Source organism: Chiloscyllium plagiosum, unplaced genomic scaffold (genome assembly GCF_037043375.1).
Source record: "Chiloscyllium plagiosum isolate Xiang-an unplaced genomic scaffold, Cpla_swu_hap1 HiC_scaffold_32, whole genome shotgun sequence".
NCBI lineage: Eukaryota > Metazoa > Chordata > Chondrichthyes > Orectolobiformes > Hemiscylliidae > Chiloscyllium > Chiloscyllium plagiosum.
In genome coordinates this window covers 3,422,540-3,445,129 of record NW_028270170.1, presented here as the reverse complement: position 1 = coordinate 3,445,129, position 22,590 = coordinate 3,422,540, and the positions used below count along the sequence as shown (strand labels likewise).

The following is a 22,590-nucleotide window of genomic DNA, read 5'->3' as shown; positions in this document are numbered from 1 at the left end:
CTACTCTGGGATAAAGGTTATCAGGCCCTAGGAATTTATCTGCCATTAGTTTCCTCAATACCATTTCCTTACTAATACTAATTTCTTTCATTTCCTCCTTCCCATTATACATCTGTGTTTCCCATATTTTGGGATGTTATTTGTGCCTTCCTCTATGAAGACAGAACTAAAATATGTATTTAATTGTCTCAATGTTCCCCATTATAAATTCCCCTGCTTCTGACTATCAGGGACCTATATTCATCTTTATTAATCTTTTTCTCTTCAGCTATCTATAGAATCTTTTATTATCAGTTTGTATGTTCCTGCAAGCTTACTCTCAAACTCTATTTTCTCCTTCTTAATCATCTGTTTGTATTCCTTTATTGGAATCTAAACTGTTCCCAAAACCTCAGGTCTGTCGCTCTTTCTGGATAATTTGTAAGCCTCTTCCTTGGATTTAATACTGTCTTAATTTCCCTTGATAACCATGGTCTGACCATATTTCTCATCTTATTTTTATGCCAGACTGGAATGAATAATGTTTGCAGTTTGTTCGTACATCCTTTAAATGTTTGCCATTGCCTAGCTACCTTCATCCCTTAAACAACGATCCCCAATTTATCATAGCCAGTTGGCAACTCTATCATCATTTATTTTATTTAAATTCAGAACCCAAGTCACAGAAACCACCATTGACTCCCTTTCTAAAAACTGGAAACGTCTACATATTCAGTAACCATTCCTGGTCACCCTGCATCCATATCTCTGTAATGCCTACCAAATCATACCCATTTAGATCACTTTGTGCAATTAATTAATCCATTTTATTGCAAGTGCTTCACAAATGAGGGTATAAGGCCTTAAGGCTTGTCTTTTCAGCATTCTTAGTCACGTTCAGTGTGCCCCTGCTCGATTCTATCCTTTGAATTCTCTGTCTATCACCTTTCTTATTTACAATTAGTTCTTATTTTCCTGTCATTCATCTCCCTATATAGATTCCCATCCTGCTCTCATTTTAGTTTAAACCCTCTCCAACTGCACTCGCAAATTCGTCCCCAGGACATCGGGGAAGCGGTGGCATAATGGTATTATCACTGGGCTATTAATCCAGAAACTAAGGAATTAAGAATATTATCATGAAACCATTGTTAATCCATCTGGTTCACTAATGTCCTGCAGAGAAGGAAATCTGCCATCCTCATCTGGTCTAGCCCACATGTGACTCCAGACCCACAGCAATGCGGTTGACTCCCAGTTGCCCTCTGAAATGGCCTGGCAAGCTATTCAGTTGTATCAGTCATTACAAAGTCTCAAAGAATGAAACCAAATGGATCACCTGGCATTGACCTAGGCACTGCAAAGACGATGGCAGAACCGCCTTGTCAACCCAGCAAAGTCTTCATCGCTAACATCTGGGGGATAGTGCCAACATTGGGAGAACTGTCTCACAGACCAGTCAGGCAACAGCCTGATGTAGTCAAACTCACAGAATCATAACTTACAGACAATGTTCCAGACACCACTGTCACCATCCCTCCATGTATCCTGTCCCATTGTTTTCTGATCCTAACAGCTTCCCCCACTCACCCCAGATATTTTAGATGAATAGTTGAATAACTGAAGTTAGGGACATTAGTTCATTGGCAGAAAATTTAAAGGGAAGTCAGGGAGAAAGGTTTTCTCCTGAAGGATTGTTAAGATCTGGAATTGTGTTTTATTTGTTCAAGTGATGTGGGGTCTGCCAACTGGGCCACTATTTATTGTGTTGCAGGGCGATAGAAACTGAAGATTCTGGAATTCAGTACCTATCGGATGAGAAAACTTCCTTTAGGATCCCCTGTTTAGACTTCTGTTTTGAGAAGATTGTCAAGGCCATAGATTGAGTGAAGAAGAGCTTCATTAAGATAATACCAGGGATAAGGAGAGTGACAAGAAAAATAAGCCTTGCATTTATATAACACTTGGCACAACTACAGGAAATTGCGAATTATTTTCCAACTATTGAAGTAATTTTGAAGTTTGGTCAAGTTTTTGATTTGGGCATTTGTTAATAGTTCCATTGAAAGGCAGAAGTTGAGGAGATCTAGTAGGAATCCCAAATCATAAGAAATTATGGAAGCTGTCATTTGGTAGTACAGAATGTGAGGGATTGCTGAAAAATGACACATTATGTCAAAGCTTTTCATCCTATACTTACCAGGATAATTTACTAGAATGCCAATTCCAGGGGAAAACTAATGTTTAATACCACATGAGACAGGAACCGATTGGCTGGTAAATAGACATTGACTGGTAGAAGCACTGCCATGGAGAATGCACCTATTAATGATGATCGACTGATAACTGCCAGCCTTTGTTTACATTTTAAACCAAGCAGGTTGAGTTGATTGGTCAGGGCATTGCCTGCAGAATGCACAGTGAATGGCTGTCGACCGTTTTGATGAGTTGAAACAGGCATAGTCCATGTACATGTTCTTTATTTCTGCAAATTAAAGAACAGAACTAAATTTCAGTTCTGGTCTCATGCCAAGTCTGTAGATCATACACCTCAAAGACTGGAAGATAATATCGAAGAGCATGTCCCTTTGGCTGTTCACAATAAGGTACTGACCATGTCGAACCAGCCCACATTTTGAGAACTTGCAAAACCATGTCCACCATTAGATATGATTCTCTAATTGGACAATATTTGCTGTCTAATCCCAAATTTGTGAGGAATTGCACTGACAACTAAATTAGAATTATCAGTTCGGTTCTCAGTGTGGTCCACCTGTGTATAGTGGAAAACACAGCACCATGTTCCTTGCAGACTGACTCCTTTATTACAAAAGATTGCTAAACCATGGATAACCCAATGTAAACAGTAGTGAAAACATTAACAACTTTTATAAGGGAAGTGAATAATCATATGACATAGAAAAAGAATCAGGATAGGAGACTAGAATATGGATAATTGAATATATGGCTCTTTCAGGCAAGTAGCACAGGTCTGATGGTCTGAATGGTCTCCTGTTCAGCTGTAAAGTTCTCTTCCTAATTCATGAAAAATGTTGTTTTAATCCTGACAGGACAGCAACAGTTAAATGTGCAGGCAGGGGTCATGTCCCCAGTTTCTGCCAACAACATCACTATCACTGGACTGAGTTCGAGCCAGCTTAGCCAGCTACACATGGAACCAGCCTTACCAGCTGATGAGATTGCAGAGCAGCAGGTGCAACAGAACAAGAAGATGAAAAGAATGGCCTGCACTTGTCCAAATTGCAAGGATGGTGAGAAAAGGTGTGCTTTCTTTTCATTCCTGTCTTTAATTCTACCTTTGGATTTCCCTTTTCTCCTGTTCATGTATGTGATGTAAACATGAGTGATAAGAGCAACCCTTGTTGTCTCATCCCTTTATCATTCCTTGTGAAGGTGTCGCTGAGCCCACCGCAGGCCATGTAATGGAAGGTGCCTCCTGCAGTGCTGTTAGGTCAGGGTTGACAGCATTTGACCCACTGACGATGAAGGCAAAACTTTCTGTGCACTTGCCATCCTGTTCAGGAAAAGGATAATACCGTAAGCGGTGACCTTTAAGCGGCAATTGGATAGGTACATGGATGGGTGCTTAAGCTAGGACAAATGTTCGGCACAACATCGTGGGCCGAAGGGCCTGTTCTGTGCTGTATTGTTCTATGTTCTATGTAAGCAATAGGAACAGGAGTAAGCCATTCAGCCCCTTGAGCCTGCTTCACCATTCAATAGGATCATGGCTGATATGACATTCCTGACATCCACTTTCCTGTTCTTTCCCTGTAATTATACACATACACACACATGCACTCTGTCACTCACACACACTCACTCACTCACTCACTCACTCTATTAGGCGAGGAATTCTGACCCTCCCACAGTGGACGTTCCTCCTAATCTCAGCCGTAAATCACTGCCCCCATTTATTCTGAGACTCTACCCTGTGGTCTTAGACTGTCCCATGAGGGGAAACATCCTCTCAGCATTTATCCTGTCAAGCCCCTTAAAAATCCAATATGTTTCAATGACATAATTTCTCAGTCTTCTCAGCTGCAGTGGTTGTTTTCCCATCCTGTTTAACCTTTGCTTCTAAGACAATCCCTCCATACCAGAAATCATCTTTGTGAATCAACTTTCTCTGAATTTTCGCCAATGAAATTATATTCTTCTTTCAATAAGGAGACTAAAACTGTTCACAGTACTTCAGATGCGGTCTCACCAGCACCGTGTACAGTTGCAGTAAAACTTCCATACTCTTACACTTTTCTTTAGTTCTCTCTTCCAAATAAACAACTTTGCTTTTTCCCACATTGTACTCCATTTGCCAACTTTTCGCCCACTTAACCTATCAATATCTCCATGTAACCTGTTTGTATCCCTCTCACTGCCTGCCATTCCATCTATTTTTGTGGCTGCAGGACATTCATTTCCTTCCTCCAAGTCCTAAAGGGCAACTTTTTCACACAAAAGATGGTACATGTAAGAAATGAACTACCAGAGGAAGTGGTGGAGGCTGGTACAATTACACCATTTAAAAGGCATCTGGATGGTTTCGAGGGATATGGGCCAAATTCTGGCAAATGAGATTAAATTAATTTAGGATATATGGATGAGTTGGACCGAAGGTTTCCATGCTGTACTTTTCTGTCACTCTCTGGCTCGAAGTCATTATTATATATTAGAAACAGTAGCGGTCCCAGCCTTGATCCCTGTGGAACTTCACTGGTCACAGGTCACCAACCTGAAAAAGAACCCCTTCTCCCCACTCGCTGATTCCTGCCCATGAGCCATTTGACTGTTCCAGTTGGAAATAGCTCATGAATGATATATGCTGAAAATGTGTTGCTGGAAAAGCGCAGCAGGTCAGGCAGCATCCAGGGAACAGGAGAATCGACGTTTCGGGCATAAGCCCGATTCTCCTATTACCTGGATGCTGCCTGACCTGCTGCGCTTTTCCAGCAACACATTTTCAGCTCTGATCTCCAGCATCTGCAGTCCTCACTTTCTCCTCATGACTGATATATGACCCACTGGCATGAAACAGCACCGTGCTCACAGCAGTTGCTTCTGTATTACTCACTCAATTGGAGCTGGCATCAGACAAATGAGGTTGGAGTTGAGTTCCCTGATCTCCCTCAGTCTCCACTGTGTTACAGTACTTCTGAGAATTGTGTAGCGAGGGAAATAAACTAAATGGAAAAATAATTTTTAAACAAATAATGGAATGAGGACGGCAGGTGTGACAAGACAAAATTAAGATTAAAAAGTCCTTGAGGCTGAATCCGGAGTATACCTGAAGTGTAAATCTATTTTCCTGTCTTAGATCCAGCTCACTTTTTCATACATATTCAACATTTTGTACTGTTGCTTAACATAGAGTGAGCAGAAACATTGATGAGGCAGTTTCTATTATTTATTAATGGAATTTTGTTTGGATTTACATTCTACAATTCCATTTATTTATACCTAGAATCATAAATAATAAAATGTGGAAGGGGAAGATCTGACCCAAAGAGCCATTAGTTGCTCCCATCACGCCTGCTGTTCTGCTGGAGTGCTGTAATTCACCTTCCCTTCAAGTACATATCTGATGTCCCTGTGAACATTATTTTTGAAAAGGCTTTCATTCACCTTTCAGGCAGCACATCCAGATCACAACTACTGCTATAAAAGAATACTCCCTCATGTCATTACAGGTTATTTTGCCAATCTGCTTATGTGTTCTGTAGTTACCAACCCTCCTGCCATTAGAAACAGAACTGCTAATACACTCCACTTAAGGTGTTTGTGATTTTGACCATTTCCAGGAAATTGCCTTTTAGTCTTCTTTGTTCTAAGAAGTAAACCCCAGCTTAGAGTCATGGAAATTTTAGAGCGTAGAAAAAGGCCCTTCGGCCCATTGTGTCCACACTGGTTATCAAGCATGTATCTATTTAAATCCTGTTTTTCAGCACATTTTCAACACTCAAGTTTGTATGCTATGGCATTTCAAGTGCTCGTATGAATACTTCTTAAAGGCTTGAGGGTTATAGAGTCATACAGCACGGAAACGGACTCTTCAGTCCAATTCGTCAGTGCAGACCTTATGTGCCAATCTGACCAAGTTCCATTTGCCACAATTTGGCCCATACCCTTCTAATCCCTTCCTATTCATATGCCCATTCAGATGCTTTTTAAATGTTGTAATTGTATCTGTATCCACTGCTTCCTCTGGCAACTAGGTCTATACACTTACCACCCTCTTCATGAAAAAGCTACCCTTCAGGACCTTTTTAAATCTTTCCCCCCCTCATCTTAAACCTGTTCCTTCTGGTTTTGGACTTCTCCATCGTGGCAAAAAGATATTAGCTGTTCACTCTATCCATGCCCGTCATGATTTTATAAACCTCTGTAAGGTTACCCCTCAGCCTCCGATGCTCCAGCCTATTCAGCTTCTCCCCATAACTCAAACCCGTCAATCCCAGCAGTATCCTTGTAAATCTTCTTTGCACCCTCTCAAGTTTAACCACTTTCTTTCTATAGAAGGCTTCTAGCCCCTTTCACCCTTTTAGCCAGTGAGTTCCAGATAACTTTCATTTTCTGGGTGAAAAATATTGTCACCAAATTCCTTCTTAGCCTTCTACTCCCTTTGTATTGATCCATGTACTAAGGACAAACAGGAAGACAGCTAACGATCCGCATCCACGAACATCAACTAGCCACGAAACGACACGACCAGCTATCCCTAGTAGCCACACAGGCAGACGACAAGCAACATGAATTTGACTGGGACAACACTACCATTATAGGGCAAGCCAAACAAAGAACAGCCAGGGAATTCCTAGAAGCATGGCACTCATCCACAAACTCCATCAACAAACACATCGACCTGGACCCAATATACCGGCCACTACAGCGGACAGCTGAAACTGACAACCGGAAGCGGCAGGGACAGGCCACTATAAATGCCGGAGGAAACACCACAGAAGCGCTTCACAGGAGGTTCCCAAGCACTGAGGATGTCACCTAGACAGAAGACGAAACGTTTGCAACAAAAACTTCCAGCTCGGCGAAAAGAACCACAGCAACGAGCACCCGAGCTACAAATCTTCGCACAAACTTTGAACTAAGGGGAAATGTTTCTCTCTATCTACCCTGTCTATACCCCTCAGAACTGTGCACACCTCAATCAGGTGCCCTCTCGGCTTTCTCAGCCTGTCTAGTCTCTCTTCATAGCTGAATTGCTCCAGCCCAAGCAACATACTGGTGAGGCTCCTCCGACCCCTCTCTAATGCAATTGCACCCTTCCTTTAGTGTGATGACCAAAACTGCACACTCTAGTTATGGCAAACTAACGGTATGTACAGTGCCATCATAAACTCCGGTCTGTCCACAGATGAAGAATGAAGTTCTTCATTCTTGGTGCTATTCTAATAAATTCCTTATGTACCTATGTTCAGTGCAAATAGTGGTTTATAAAGATTTACTATAATGTAAACATTTAGTATAACTTGATGGTCCCTTGGTTTTTCAAATCCTACTTTACTGCATGTAATTCTGGAAATTCTTTCTTCAGCATTTCTGTCTCTTGTTGTTCTGCAAAATTTGCATTTCTGGTGAAGATGAACTGAGCTTGTTTATTTGAGTGATTTGTGTTATGAGGATGTGGGCGTACTGTGCCTTTAAGAGAGCTAAAAGCAACAGAACTACCTGACACAGCACCAAGTGTTATGAAGAAAGATATAATGTAACGTTTTTGTCAGCAGTTAGGGTAGCTGGTTGCCTGGAAACAAAAACAAATTTGAATTAGGCTAATCAGTTTAAATTATACCCCAAAAAATACCAAACTCCAATCCAGTTTGAATTGAGTATAATGACAATCTTAAAAGCCAACGACACAATCCGATGCTTTGGGGGAAATTGAACAGTTGGGAGGAGAACTGACAAGTATCAGCATGTAAAGACTGCCTGAAAAATAGCTCTGTTAAAGGTACCTTTATCGATCAATAACCTGTAAAGCAGTATCCCCAACAAGAAGAAAAGAATACAGGAATACAGAAAAAACTGAAAGCTGCCTGGTTTTGAGATAAGAAGTTTTGTTTTGTAAATCTTAATTGGGTGTTATATCTGACTAGTATTGTCAAAGGGGAACGTAAAAGATAGGTTAGAGGAAGGAGTTGTAAATAGTTGTTAGTTAATTATTCTCTGTTATACTTTAAGAAATAAAGTTGTTAGTATTTACTTTAAATAGTTCTTGGCCTCTTGAGTTGCTGCTTTAAATTAAGCAGGAGTGTTTGCCCCGTCTCATAACAGTTTGGGGGCTTGGGTACAGGATTTGAACTGGTTTAGACAGATTTGGGGGTACGAAATATCCCAGCAGATTTAAACACCTGGAGGTTAGTGTCCCAGATCTTTAAATAAAATGTAGATGAGGCAGTTTGTTTATTTTCGATGACTTGTGGTTGATTGAATTAAAAGTGAGAGAAATGGCTCTTAAAATTGCGAAAGAGGTTCTGGAACTTGAAGATGTTTCTCAAATTTGCCAAGAAAGTTTAGAAGGAAAGAAAAAGGCCATACTTTTAGAATTAGCAAGTGAGTTAGAATGGGGTTTGACTAAGGACAAAAGTAAAGCTGGAATTGTCAGGGAATTACTCAAACACATAGGTGGGTCAGAGAAACAGACAAGTGCAGTAGAGGTAGAAAATTTTAAATTTCAATTAAGGAAGATGGAGTTAGAAGATAAAGGAAGAGAGAAAGAAAGAGGAAAAAGAGAGAGAAGATTTTTAGCTGAGCAAAAAAGAGAGAATTTGAACTTGAGAAGTTGTGACTTAGCAAAGTCAAATTAACAGAATGGAGGTTAACGAACAAAGAAATTTACAGCCTAGGAGCTGGCCCTTCGGCCCTCCAAACCTGAGCCAATCCAAATCTACTGTCTAAACCTGTTGCCCAATTCCTAAGCATCTGTATCCCTCTGCTCCCCACCTACTCATGCATCTGTCCAGGTGAATTTTAAATGAGAAGGTAATAATATATATAAATATGTCAAAACTCTGCCATATTTTGATGAGAAAGATGTTGAAGCCTTCTTTATTTCATTTGAAAAATTGGCTAGGCAGGTGGAGTGGTCTGAGGATTTATGGGTAGTGTTAGTTCAGACTAAACTGGTAGGCAGAGCTAGTGAGGTATTTGCAGCACTGTTGGATGAGGTGTCAAGAGATTATGAAGAGGTTAAACAGACTATTTTAAGTACTTATGAATTGGTACCAGAAGCATGTAGATAGCAGTTCAGAAACATAAAGAAGGAACCAGGGCAGACTTATGTTGAGTTCAAAAGAATTAAATATAGTCATTTTGATTGATGGGTGCGTGCTTTGAAAATAGATAAGACCTTTTGAGACTCCAAGCAAGATTATTCTGCTGGAGGAGTTTAAAAACTCACTTCCAGAGATTGTAAGAATTCATGTGGAGGAACAGGAAGTTCAGGAAGTGAGAAAGGCAGCAGAATTAGCAGATGAGTACATGTCAGTGCATAAGACAAGCTGCCAGCCAGAAGTTTGTCCTGTGAGGGATAGAGATTGGGAGAAGGGGCGATCCTACACTACTAAACCAAGAGCAGAGCGCACTGGTAAGAATTTACCACAGGATAAAGAAGCCGAAGAGGGTGGACAGGAGGTGAAAGGCCTCAGGTGTGTTCACTGTAATGGAGTGGGACACAGAAGATTACAAGGTGTTTTCGCTGCCAGAAAGTGGGACATGTAAAGTCACAGTGCTGGTCGTTAAAGAAAAGTGCTGTGGGAAAAGCTGTGGTTAAAGAAGCTAAGCCAGTGGCATTAGTGAAGGGAGTAAAGGAGACCCCCAAGAAGAGCCAAGGAGCTGCAGGAGTGTGCACAGCCTAGGCAGGAGCTGGGTATGGAGTTAGTACCTGATTTCTACAAAGATTTTGCCTCTGTGGGTAAAGTTTATTCAGAAAGAACAGGGAGAGAAGGACAAGAAGTTATAATTTTGAGAGATACAGGATCTAACCAGTCACTAATAAAAAGAGATGAGCGAGCAGGCACTGTTTCTGATCTTTACCCGAGAGTGTGGTAATTTGTGGGATGGATGGACAGAAATTTAGCATTCCCTTATGTAAGATCAGGTTAGACTGCTAACTTAAGACTGGGGAAGTAACAGTGGGAGTGATTGACAGAGTGTCAGTTCCAGGAATTCAATTTGCTCTTGGGAATGATTTGGCAGGATCCGAGTTGGGAGCAACATCCCTTGTTGTGGAGAAGCCCAAGGAAAACGAAGAAACCAAGGAGTTAAAAAGAAATATCCTGGTATTTTCCCAGACTGTGTAGTAGCCAGATCCCACTACCATAAGTCATAGCACAAAGAGAAAAGTAACAAGAAAGATGAAGGAGTTGAGGTTCAGTTAGCAGATACCTGTTTGATGTAATGGTGCAGGAAAAAGCTGAACAGGCAGAGGGTCAGAGAGAAGTGTTTACTTCTGAAAGACTAAGAGACTTGCAACAGAAAGACAGGACAATAAAAGATACACATGTGAATGCACACTCCGAAAAGGAGCCAGAGAATATTCTGGAGGGTTATTAACTGAAAGATAGAATCCTAAGCCAGAAATAGAGACCACGGCAGGTTAGTGCAGAGGAGAAATGGGCCAGAGTGCACCAGATTATGTTGCCGGTAGCATACAGACAGGGAGTATTATGGGTAGCACATGAACTACCTGTAGGAGATCACCTTGGGGTATGAAAGACTCCGGCTAAGGTACAAAAACATTTTTATTGGCCTGGAATGCACAAGGATGTGGTTAACCTTTGCAAAACGTGTCATAGATGCCAAATGGTAGATAAGCGAGAGTGTGGTGCTGGAAAAGCACAGCAGATCAGGCAGCATCTGAGGAGCAGGAAAATCAATGTTTCAGGCAAAAGCCCTTCATCAGGAATGAGGCTGGGACCCTTGTGGGTGGAGAGATGAATGGGAGGGGGTTGGGGCTGGGGGGAAGGTAGCTGAGAATGTGATAGGTGGATGGAGGTGGGGGTAATAGTGATAGTTCGGAAGGGAGGGTGAAGCGGATATGTGGGAGGGAAGATGGACAAGTAGGACAGGTCGTGAGGGCGGTCCTGTGCTGGAAGATTGGAACTGGGATAAGGTAGAGGGGGGGGAAAATGAGGAAACTGGTGAAATCCATACTGATGCCATGGGGGTTGGAGAGTCCCGAGGCAGAAGATGAGGTATTCTTCCTCTGGGCGTCAGGTGGTTAAGGAGTGGTGATGGAGGAGGTCCATGTCCTTGGTGGAGTGGGAGGGAGAGTTGAAGTGTTCGGCTATGGTGCGGTAGGGTTGGTTGGTGCAGGTGTCCCAGAGATGTTCTCTGAAGCGCTATGCGAGTAGTTGTCCTGTCTCCCCAATGTAGAGGAGACTGCATCAGGAGCAACGGATACAATAAATGACTTGTGGAAGTGCAGGTGAAACTTTGATGGATGTGGAAGGCTCCTTTGGGGCCTTGCACAGAGGTGAGGGGAGAGGTGTGGGCGCAGGTTTTGCAATTCCTGTGATGGAGAACACTTGAGAGGACATCTTCAGGAAACCCACCGCCCTGTGGTCAAACACTTCAACTCCCCCTCCCACTCCTCCAAGGACTTTTCGCCTCCCCCCACCTTGTCCCAATTCCAACCTTCCAGCTCAGCACTGCCCTCATGACCTGTCCTACCTGTCCATCTTCCTTCCCACCTACCCGCTGCACCCTCCCCTGACCTATCGCCATTACCCCCACCTCCATCCACCTATCACACTCTCAGCTACCTTCCCCCCAGCCACACCCCCTCCCATTTATTTCTCTACCCCCAAGGCTCCCAGCCTCATTCCTGATTAAGAGCTTTTCCTGAAACATTAATTCTCCTGCTCCTCAGTTGCTGCCTGACCTGCTGTGCTTTTCTAGCACCACACACACGACTCCAATCTCCAGCATCTGCAGTCCTCACTTTTGCCTCAATGGTAGGTAAGCCACAGGTGGTAATAAAATCAGCACCTTTGTTGCCAATTCCCACATTTGGAGAAACTTCCACACGGGTTATAATTGATTGTGTAGGCCCCCTCCCAAGAACTAAAAGTGGGAACCAGTACTTATTAACCATGATGGATGTCCAAAGATGTGCAGGGTCAGGTGAATTGGCCACGCTAAATTGCCCATAGTGTTTGGTTAAAGGGGTAAATGTAGGGGTAGGGGTATGGGTGGGTTGCGCTTCGGCGGGTCAGTGTGGACTTGTTGGGCCGAAGGGCCTGTTTCCACCCTGTAAGTAATCTAATGTGTATCCCAGATGTCTAGAGGCAATTCCATTACAGAGTATCAAGGCAAAAAGGGTGGTAGAGGAGTTAGTAGCTTTCTTCACACGATATGGGCTACCCAGAGAGATTCAGTCAGACCAAGGGTCAAATTTTACTGCTAGGCTGTTTAAGGAGGTTATAGATAGCTTAGGTATACAGCACCTTAAATCCAGTATGTATCATCCTGAATCCCAGGGAGCTTTAGAAAGGTGGCATCAGACCTTGAAGACCATGTTGAGAGCGTATTGTCAGGATTACCCGAATGACTGGGATAAAAGTATCCCATTCGTAGTGTTAGCCATTAGAGATGCCCCAAACGAATCTACTCAGTTCACTCCCTTTGAGTTAATATTTGGGCATGAAGTGAGAGGCCCTTTGAAATTAATTAAAGCAAAATTGACAGAACCGAAGTTGGAGATCTCACACTTAGATTATGTATCAGAGGTGAGGGAGAGATTAAATCGAGTAGGTGGGTTAGCTGGACAGCAGCTGAGGAGGGCACAGTATAGAATGAAGCAAGTGGCAGATAAAAGCTCTGAGACTTGGATGTTTTCCCGAAGGAATGACATGTTAGTACTGTTGCTAGTGATAGGAGATCCCTTCAAAGCCAGGTTTAGTGGTCCCTATCAAATTGAGAAAAACTTGAGTCAGGTGAATTATCTAGTAAAGATGCCAGATAGGAAGAAAATGGTATAGAGTATGTCATTGAGCATATTGAAACCGTATTATACTTGAGAGAAAGAACTGGAGAAACAGGTGTTAGTTACTGCCCCGCAGAGTGAGGAATCAAATTCAGATGATATGGATATTGATGTGCCTCAAAATAGATTAAAAAATGAAGAAGTCCTTGAGGAATGGGATAGGTTAGTAAGCTACCTGTCTCGGAGCACGGAACACAGTTGAAAGATTTGTTGCTGCAGTATTAAGACATATGTAAAAATCAGATGGGGAGGACTAATACAATTGTACATGGAAGTAGACATAGGGAATATTGCTCCAACAAAACAACATCCCTATCGGCTTAATCCTTTCAAAGCCAGACAGATCCAGATGGAGGTGGAGGCCATGCTCGATGAGGACATCATCGAACCAAGCCAGAGCGAGTGGAGTTCACCGATATCTTAGTTCCCAAGCCGGATGAGAGTCAACAATTCAGCGTGGATTATTGGAAGGTTAACGCTGTTACAAAATCGGACTCCTATCCAATTCCAAGATTGGAGGACTGTATCGAGAAAGTCAGACAAGCCAGTTACATCACCAATTTGGACTTAATGCGTGGTTACTGACTGTTACCTTTATTAAAGATGGTGAAGGAAATTTCTGCGTTTGTAACCCCAAGTGGGCTATATCAGTTTAAAGTGATGCCCTTTGGAATGAAGAACGCATACACCACATTCCAAAGACTCATGAACAGAGTTGTGGCTGGGTTAACAAACTGTGCAGGCTATTTGGATCGCATAATCATCTTTAGTAAGTCCTGGAAAGACCACATGGTGCAGTTGGCAGAGCTCTTTGAATGACTATGAGAAGCAAAACTAGCGATAAACTTAAATAAAATGGAATTTCGGAAAGCAGAGGTGATGTTCTTGGTACATAACATTGGTCATGGAAGGTTGCCCCCACAGAATGCAAAGACGAAGGCCACCGAGGAATTCCCACGCCCCTCTCAAAGAAAGAGATGCTTCAATTCTTAGGACTTAGTGGATTCTATCGGAAATTTGTTCCAAACTTCATAGTGTAGTGGCACCGTTCACCGACTTGCTGAAGGACACAAAGTTTCGGTGGCTCGAACAATGCCAGGAGGCATTCGACCATTTGAAATCAATACTAACCACCAAACCAGTTTTAGCCACACCAAACTTTTCAAAACTTTTTAAAGTCGCCATCGATGCTAGTGACATAGGAGTTAGAGCTGTACTCCTACAGGAAGATGAGGATGGGATTGAACTGCCTCTTGGTTACTTTTCGAAGAAGATCAACATCCAGCAGAGGAAATACTACACAACCAAAAAAGAACGATTGAGTTTGGTACTGGCCTTAGAACATTTTAATGTGTATGTCACAAACAATGTGTTGGAGAAGGTTGTATACACAGATCGCAATCCGCTTACATTCTTAGAACACTTTAAAGACAAGAATATGAGACTGTTTCGTTGGAGTCTTATGTTACAGACTTTTAATTTAAAATTCATACATGTTGAGGCTTGTAAGAATGTAATCACAGATGCGTTATCACGGATTTAACTGATAGAGTTTGGATATGATTTGTATTTAATTAATCTTTTATATATAATATAATATGTAAGGTATATGGGAAAAAATTAAGGTGAACGTATAATTAAAGTTATCTGAATGTTCGGGTAATGTGTTTAGAAAAAGGGGAAAAAAAAACCCACCATTCCATTATGATGGTTCATTTTTTTCTTAAGGGGGGAGGTGTTATGAAGATGTGGGTGTACTGTACCTTTTCAGAGAGTTAAAAGCAACAGAACTACCTGACACAGCACCAAGTGTTCTGAAGAAAGAAATAATGTAAGGTTTTGGTCCACGGGTTAGGGTAGCTGGTTGCCTGGAGACAAAACAGATTTGAATTAGGCCAATCAGTTTAAATTATACCCCCAAACTCCAATCCAGTTTGAATTTAGTATATTGACAATCTTAAAAGCCAATGAAACAATCCAATACTTTGGGAATATAAGACCAGGAAAAATCAAACAGTTGGGAGGAGAATGGCCAAACTACCAGCGTGTAAAGACTGCCTGAAACATAAAGGTACCTTTATCGATCAGTAACCTGTGAAGCAGAATCCCCAACAAGAAGAAAACGGGAACACAGAGAAAACTGAAAGCTGTCTTGGTTTGAGATAAGAAGTTTTGTTTTATAAATCTTAATTGGACTATAATTGTCAAAGGCGAAGGTAAAAGATAGGTTAGAGGAAGGAGTTGTAAATAGTTGTTAGTTAATTATTCTCTGTTATACTTTAAGAAATACAGTTGTTAGTTTTTACTTTAATTAGTTCTTGGCCTCTTGAATTTTCACAGATTACTGCACGGGATAAATCTTTTCTGTGTTGCTGCTTTAAATTAAGCGGGAGAGTTTACCCCATGTCGTAACATTTGTTAATCTGCATTTGTTGTTAATCTTGTTAATCCACCTGGTGCTTAAAACTGGAATTAAATATTTTGTCTTAAATCTAGGAGCGGAGAGTTAGGGAAGAAGAAGCATGTTTGCCACATTCAAGGTTGTGAGAAGGTATTCCGGAAAACATCCTTGCTACGAGCCCACGTTCGCTTGCACACAGGGGAGCGCCCGTTTGTCTGTAGTTGGGTCTATTGTGGGAAGAGGTTCACTCGTAGTGATGAGCTACAGAGGCACTCCAGAACTCACACAGGTCAGTGCTGCACCGAGTAATGTTGTTCGTAATGCTTGGTACTCATCTTTAACCCAATGCATGCAACATAGGAACTGTGAAAGTTTCACATGTGGCACTTTCTCAAATGCCTTCTGAAGACCCATCCACAAAATAGCCATTGTTCACTAATATTGTTGCATCCATAATAGTCCTAGTAAATTTGTGCACCATAATCTATTGCTCCCAAGGTACTCAGACTAGCCCCTTAGATTTCTAAACCTGTTAATGCATTGATTTTGATGTTTTACTATATTTTGCAAAAAAGGCAGGTTCAAGTAAACATTTATTTCCCAACTTTGTATTCAAATCTAGCTTTTCAAAAAACTTACAAATGACAAGATGTTCCATGGATTACAAAGAACACTGCTTTCTCCAGTGTCTTTCACGACTTCATGGCATCTTAAAGCACTTCACAGTCAATGAGTGCTTTTGAAGTGTACATGTCATTCTGGTATAACGTGTGTTTTGTTAACTCTAATTGGCTGCAACGCAATTGACAAATTTTTGTCAATTTTGGATAATATGAACATTACACTGAATGGGTGTAGCGATTTTCTGTAGTGATCTTGTACAGTGCGATTTTCTAGAGTACGGGGCTACAGAGGAATGTAACTGTCGCGTTATAATAGAATGACCTGCACCAACCACTTATTGGAGAGGTGACTGCCTATTAGTATTATCGTTGGACGATTAATCCAGAAACCCTGCTCACATTTGGGGGACCCAGATTCAAATCCTGCAATGGCAGATTGTGGAATTTGAATTCAATAAAAATCTGGAATTGAGAGACTAATGATCACCATGAAACTATTATTCATTGTCAGAAAAATCCATCTAGTTCACTATCATCCTTAAGTGAAGGAAACTGCCATTCTTACCTTATCTGGCCTACATGTTACACACACAAACAGCAATGTGGTTGACTGTTAACTGCTGGCCTAGCCAGTGACCCTCTCATGAATGAATTAAATAAACTACCATCATAAAGGAAAGATAGCAGCTAATATGTGCACAATGAGATCACACTAGATCACTTCTTTGATTTTGTGTGATTATTTTTTGTTAAAGAGATGTTGGTAAATGTTTATCAGGGCACTAGGCAGAATCCCCCCCCATTCTTCTTTGCAATAGTGGGTATTTAGTTTCGTCTGTGAGAACGAATGGGCTGTCACCTAAAAGACAGCATCTTGACAATTCAGTACTCCTTCAGTCTGTGGCTGCCTTCCATCTCAGAAAATGATGGTTTGCGCTGTGGGGGTAAAGCTGTGTGTTAAGCATCACTTGGCGTGACTCTGCAGCCCCTTCTGGGACGGCAGTTCTGCGGTGTTTGCTTGTAAGGAACAGAGTGGGCTGAGAATGTACTCCCTCAGATCTGCACTGGGAATGTTACATTATATTTTTGTGTTTAAGTGTCTGATGTAGGGCTATGCAGAAAAAATGTTTTATCTGTTGTGAAAATTTAAAGTTTTGTGCTAACTATGTGTTACAGGTGACAAACGCTTCGAGTGTGGACAGTGCCACAAGCGTTTCATGAGGAGTGACCACCTGACCAAACACTACAAAACACACTTGAACACAAAGAACTTGGTGTAAAGACTGCGGGGCGCATGGGAGATATTGGTCTCCCTAGCAACACAAGTCGAACATTTTCTTCTTTGTTTTCACATTTTTAAAGAAAAGAAATTAACAAAAAATGTTTTTCTGGAGGGAGGGAGGGGTCATGTTTGGTTTATACGCCGCCTTCCCCTCCCAACGCTACAGATGCATTAAGACACATCATTACTGTGGTAACCCATTTACCAGCGATGTGGCACAGCATGAAGAGCGCAGTGGATTGGGTTGGGTTGGAGGCTGCTGGAGCAGAGAGGAAACCAATGTGAAGAGATTAAGCAATCCTGATCCCAATCTGGGTGGTTCTGTCCATTCCTCCTTGTGTAACACAGGTGTAGCTTTGCCGATGTCTTGGTTTCTAATAATATGTTGCCTTAGATTTTGTCACATATGATAATGAGAGTATTGTACTGTGATTGAATGGAGGCTTTTCAATTAGTCAGTTTGCTATTACTTTTATTTTAAAAAAACAATATGTTTTTATTTTCCTAGTGTGATTCTGACACAGGATCATGAGATGATTTATGTCCAAATTAATGTCATCATTGGACAAACAGTAGAAGGAAAAAGAAGATAATTCTTTTTAAAAACAAAGATTTTTAAAAATGAAATCCTGAGGTTGTAGTATCTGCAATGTTTAATAGATCAATAAGCATAGTGTTTACAGTTGCTTCAAAGAAATATTGGTTATATTTTTGAGCTTTGATTGGAAGGAAATCTGACTTTATTTTAGTATATAATTTTTGGATGGTATAAGATGACTGATAATAAATTTCTTAAGTGGAGCTAAATGCAGTGGGGATGGGAGAATACAATCAGTGCCCACTTTCTTCTTTAGAACAGCTGACACTGCTTCTGCCCATTACAGTGAATGGGTTGAAAATCCCAGTCGGTGTGTCCTGTTCTGGTTTCTCCCATACTCTCAGTATCATGGATCTAAACAAGATGGGAAAATTTCTTGTGTATCGCAAGCTCCCTGCAAGCATTCCACAGGAAGTCTTTCCAAGTTAACGTGTAGTACTTCAAAAGAATTAAATACAGATCAGAATGGCTCCATGTTCCTAAATGTGGAAGAATTGGAGACGGGTGTTTGTCCAGTTACCTCCCCTTCGCTTTTCAAAGGTGGCAAATCTCATAAGATCTGTGCTTCTGTAGTTTCCAGCTATCCCTCAGGGCCATCATCCAACTATCCATCCTTTATATTTGAGGGAGTAACAGCACCAAGGCAAATACTGTGCACATTCAAGCATTCACATTTATAGGTTTATCTTCCTTTTAGGACTATGGGGCAGTTCAGTTGATTACAAATGCCCTTTTCAAGGGACAGTCCTCAACCTGGTCGGAGGCTGCCAGCCAGTTAAACCACTTTGCGATGCAATTTGGAAGTGATATCAGACCACTTCCTGCAACATCACAAGGAAGTTTCTACTGTGGAATGTGCACTATTTTCTGACCGTAATGTCATTTCCTGTGTGTTTGTTTTAAAAAAATGCTAAAATAAAATGAATTGTTTTGTGCTTTGGTTTATGTAGAAGGAGAAGCATGAAGTTATTTGTTCTGTAAAGTTTTCTCAAATTTAATGCCATTTATCAAGTATGGTGACCAGAATTTGAGTGAAATGGTTTCAGTTCTGTGTTATATCTGTTTCCACCTCTTAGTTCCTCAGTTTATTATTTGTGTTTTGTTTTTCCACGAGTTTTAGTCTTCTTACCTCAGAAAGGATAGTTGCCTTAGAAAGAGTCCAGCAAAGGTTAACTAGACTATTTCTTGGGATGAGGGGATTTTCCTATGGCTAGTGTTTGAGTAGACTAATCTTGGAGATTAGAATAATGAGAAGTGATCTCATTATGAAATTCTTAAGTAATTTGACAGGGCCAATGTTAAAAGGATGTTTGCTGGGGAATTAAGAACTTCGAGTTACAGTCAGAATAAGAGGTTGGTTTAGAACTGACATGAGAAATTCTTTGCTCAAAACGATTGTCAATCTGTTTGGTTCTCTATCCCAGCGAGTTATTGATGCTCAGTCGTGAAATGATTATATTCAAGACAGAGGGTCCTGGGTACTAAAAAATTAAGGTATGTGGGAATACTGCAGGAAATCAAGTTGAGATATGTCAGTCATGGACTTGGTGAATCACAGAGTCAGCTCAAAGAGTTAGATGCTCTCCTGCTGCTTGTATTATGTTCCATTTCACCTCATAGTATCATAGTATAAAACAATACAGAAGGAGGCCATTCATCCTATGGGATCTGTGCCAGCTCTTCAAAAGGTCTATCTATTTAAAACCATTCACTGCTCTTTCCCCATAGCTTTGCAAAATGTGCCCTTTCAAGTATTTATTTAATATTTTGAAAGTTACCATTGAATCTGCTTTCATCGTCCTTTCAATAAGTGATTTCCAGATCATAGCAACTCTCTGTGTAATGGAATATCTCCTAATGTTGTTTCTGGTTTCTTCTGCCTCTAATCTCTTTCCTCTAGTTACCAAGCCTTCTTCCACAAGGAACAATACCTGCTTGTTTAACATCTCCATCATTTCTGCTGTAAGGAGAACAAACTCAGGTTTTCCACTCTCTCCACATAACTGTGGTCCCTCATTGTAATAAATCTCCTGTACCCTCTCCAAGGACTTTGGGTCTACTTGCACACTGCATGTAATTAGAATATTCAGCTTACATTGAGAACAAAATAAGCATTTCTAATTCCCTCCCAACAACCCAACTATTGTTTTTATACCCATTCAGCTTGAACAATGAGTGGGGAAAGGACGATTTACTGTTGAACCTGTTTCTTATTGCTTTTTGCAGTTACTAACAAATGTTTCAGTCTATACTGTAGGAGATTCCTCGAGTGTTAGAAAGTCCAGAACTTTAAAAGCTGATGTAAAGCACAGCTGATTCTACTTGTTTTTTAAAAATTAATCTTTAACAGTACGGATATGTTTGATTGTCATATTCCACAGATGTAAGCGATTGTTGGCTTGTGAATGTTAAGGGAGGTTTTAACTCTGCCAAATGAGCTCTTTGATAGTTTTGAGCAGTGCCAGATTTGCTTCTGAACCACTCCAATCAGATTGGTTTCCTGGTGTGTGATGTAGCTCAGTCAGCTGTTGAGACTCTCCAGTTGGCCACAATGCCATCAGCCCATGTCGGCCTGGGGAACAGGGAGGAGGAGAGAGGATCAAAGAAAATGGGCCAGGGCTCCTCTTCTTGATCACTGCCACTTTGGCTGAGCACAGGATTGGATTCAGATGTGACTCTTCCTGCCAACTCTCAGCATTCACTGATTGGGTTACACCTGGGGATCCACCAAGTGAATGAGATACCAGTGGCCCCTATCTTTTGAAAGAGGAGAAAAATTTGGGGCTGGGAGCATGGGGAAAAGTTAACTTCACATGGGGTTGAACTGAATTGTTGAATATAAGGTCTCACAGTAATTTACAGGTATGTTGAGGTCAGTTCCAAAATTACTGATAAGGGGTGATGTCAATTATTTAACAGGGAAAGGAATGACTTTTTTATTCAGGTGAGATATATAATCAAATAGTAGGTTTCCCTCCTACCTATTGTTGAAAATAGTTGTTTCACATTTACTGAATTACCACCAATCGATTATTTAATGTGCCGATCACTGGTTTAAGTTGATTGAGTTCAGAACTTCCCTAATTCTTGGTGTCAAGTTACTGTATTCCCCTTACCTTTTTCTGATAAAGCAAGCAGATCCATCACCCAAAGGAGAGTCAGTGTCCAGTAGTTCCTTCTGTCTGGCAGCCTGTATAGTAAAGGGATAGAGCTGGGGCTCAATGGGGATTCTAGGTGCAATGGGTACCACGTTCTGTCTGGTACATTCGCTGCTGCAACAGTGTATTGCTGTTTGTTTTTAAAAGTGCTGTCTTAGCAAATAGCCTTCGTATGATGAAAACTGCTTGGATTTATGAGGTGTTGTAAATGTTCTTTGGTATATTATATAACAAAATAAACAATGGCAGCCCAGGCTGACACTGGTCTTTAATCTACTAATCATCGGAGTAGAGGAGTATTGATCTCCTTCTGTCCAACTGCACCATTAGGTCACAAAGCACTAGGAGCCCCCTAACCTCAGAGTAAGGTCAGATAGAATTTACAACACAAGTATAGACCATTCTGCCCATCTAGCCATGCTGAGATTATGCTCCAGACCTCCTACTTCATCTTACCCTACAATCAGTCCTGTGGGAGATGATGGCACCATGGTAATGTCAAAGAATTGGTAATCCTGAGGCCTTGGCTAAAGCTTTGCAGGCTTAGTTTCAAATCCCATCACAGGAGTTGGTGGAAGTTAAATTCAATGAATATGGAATTGAAAGCTAGTCTCCTAGTGAACATAATACCTATGACCAATTGTTGTAAAAAAACCCATCTGGTTCCCTAATGTCCTTTAGGGAAGGAAATCAGCTATCCTTATTTGATCTGGCCTACACGTGACTCCAGACCCACAGCAATGTAGTTGATTCTTAACTGCCCTTTGAAAGGACTTAGTAAACCTAGCATTTGAAGGGCAGTTAGAGAGAACAAATTCTGGCCATACCAGCAACACCTACATCTGTAAAAGTATTTGTAAAAGAGCTTTTCTATTCCATTTTCCCTCATGCGTTTTCCAGTTCCCCCCTACCAAATGGTACTGTAATTAACTGACCTCATTGATACAATCATTGTGTGGTGTGCTTGGAGTTTACCTGCACATCCTGTGTTGAGTCAGTGGCTGACCTGCTGAAACTTCTGGTTTACCTACCTCATAGATGTGGCATCATAAGACCATAAGGTATAGGAGCAGAAGGAGGCAATTCAGCCCATCGAGACTGCTCTGTCATTCAACAAGGTGATGGCTGATGTCATAATTCTCAACTCCACTTTCCTGCCTTTCTCCCTCAACTTTGAGTATACTTAACACCCAGCAATGGATAATTCCACAGATTCACTGAGAAAGTCCTTTACATCTCTGATCTAACTGGGTGACCCCTTGCTCTGAGATTATGCCCCCTGCTCCTAGACTCCTTTGCAAGAGGAATCAACCTTGGCACCTACCCTGTCAGACCCCTGAAGAATCCTGTATATTTCAATAAGATTGCCTCTCACTCTTCTAAACTCCAGTGAGCACAGGGTCAACCTGCTCAGCCCTTCCTCATAGGAAAATCCCTCCATGCCTGGGACCAACCTAGTGGACCTTTCCTGGTTAGCCTCCAATACACATATAGCTTTCCTTAGCCAAGGGGACCTAAACTTTCACAATGT

At 41.4% G+C, this 22,590-nt stretch overlaps 1 protein-coding gene across 2 annotated transcripts in view; it reads left to right on the top strand.

Annotated features, from left to right (window-relative positions):
- Positions 1-21,315, top strand: part of sp2 (sp2 transcription factor) — a 37,495-nt gene extending 16,180 nt beyond the window's left edge. For both annotated transcript variants that reach the window (XM_043674746.2, XM_087977720.1), the window contains exons 4-6: positions 3,051-3,261; positions 15,494-15,687; positions 17,198-21,315. In XM_043674746.2, the coding sequence (XP_043530681.1) occupies positions 3,051-3,261; positions 15,494-15,687; positions 17,198-17,301 (509 nt within the window). In that variant the 3' untranslated portion in view covers positions 17,302-21,315. The remainder of the gene's footprint in view (positions 1-3,050; positions 3,262-15,493; positions 15,688-17,197) is intronic.
- The last annotated feature ends 1,275 nt before the right edge of the window (positions 21,316-22,590 follow it).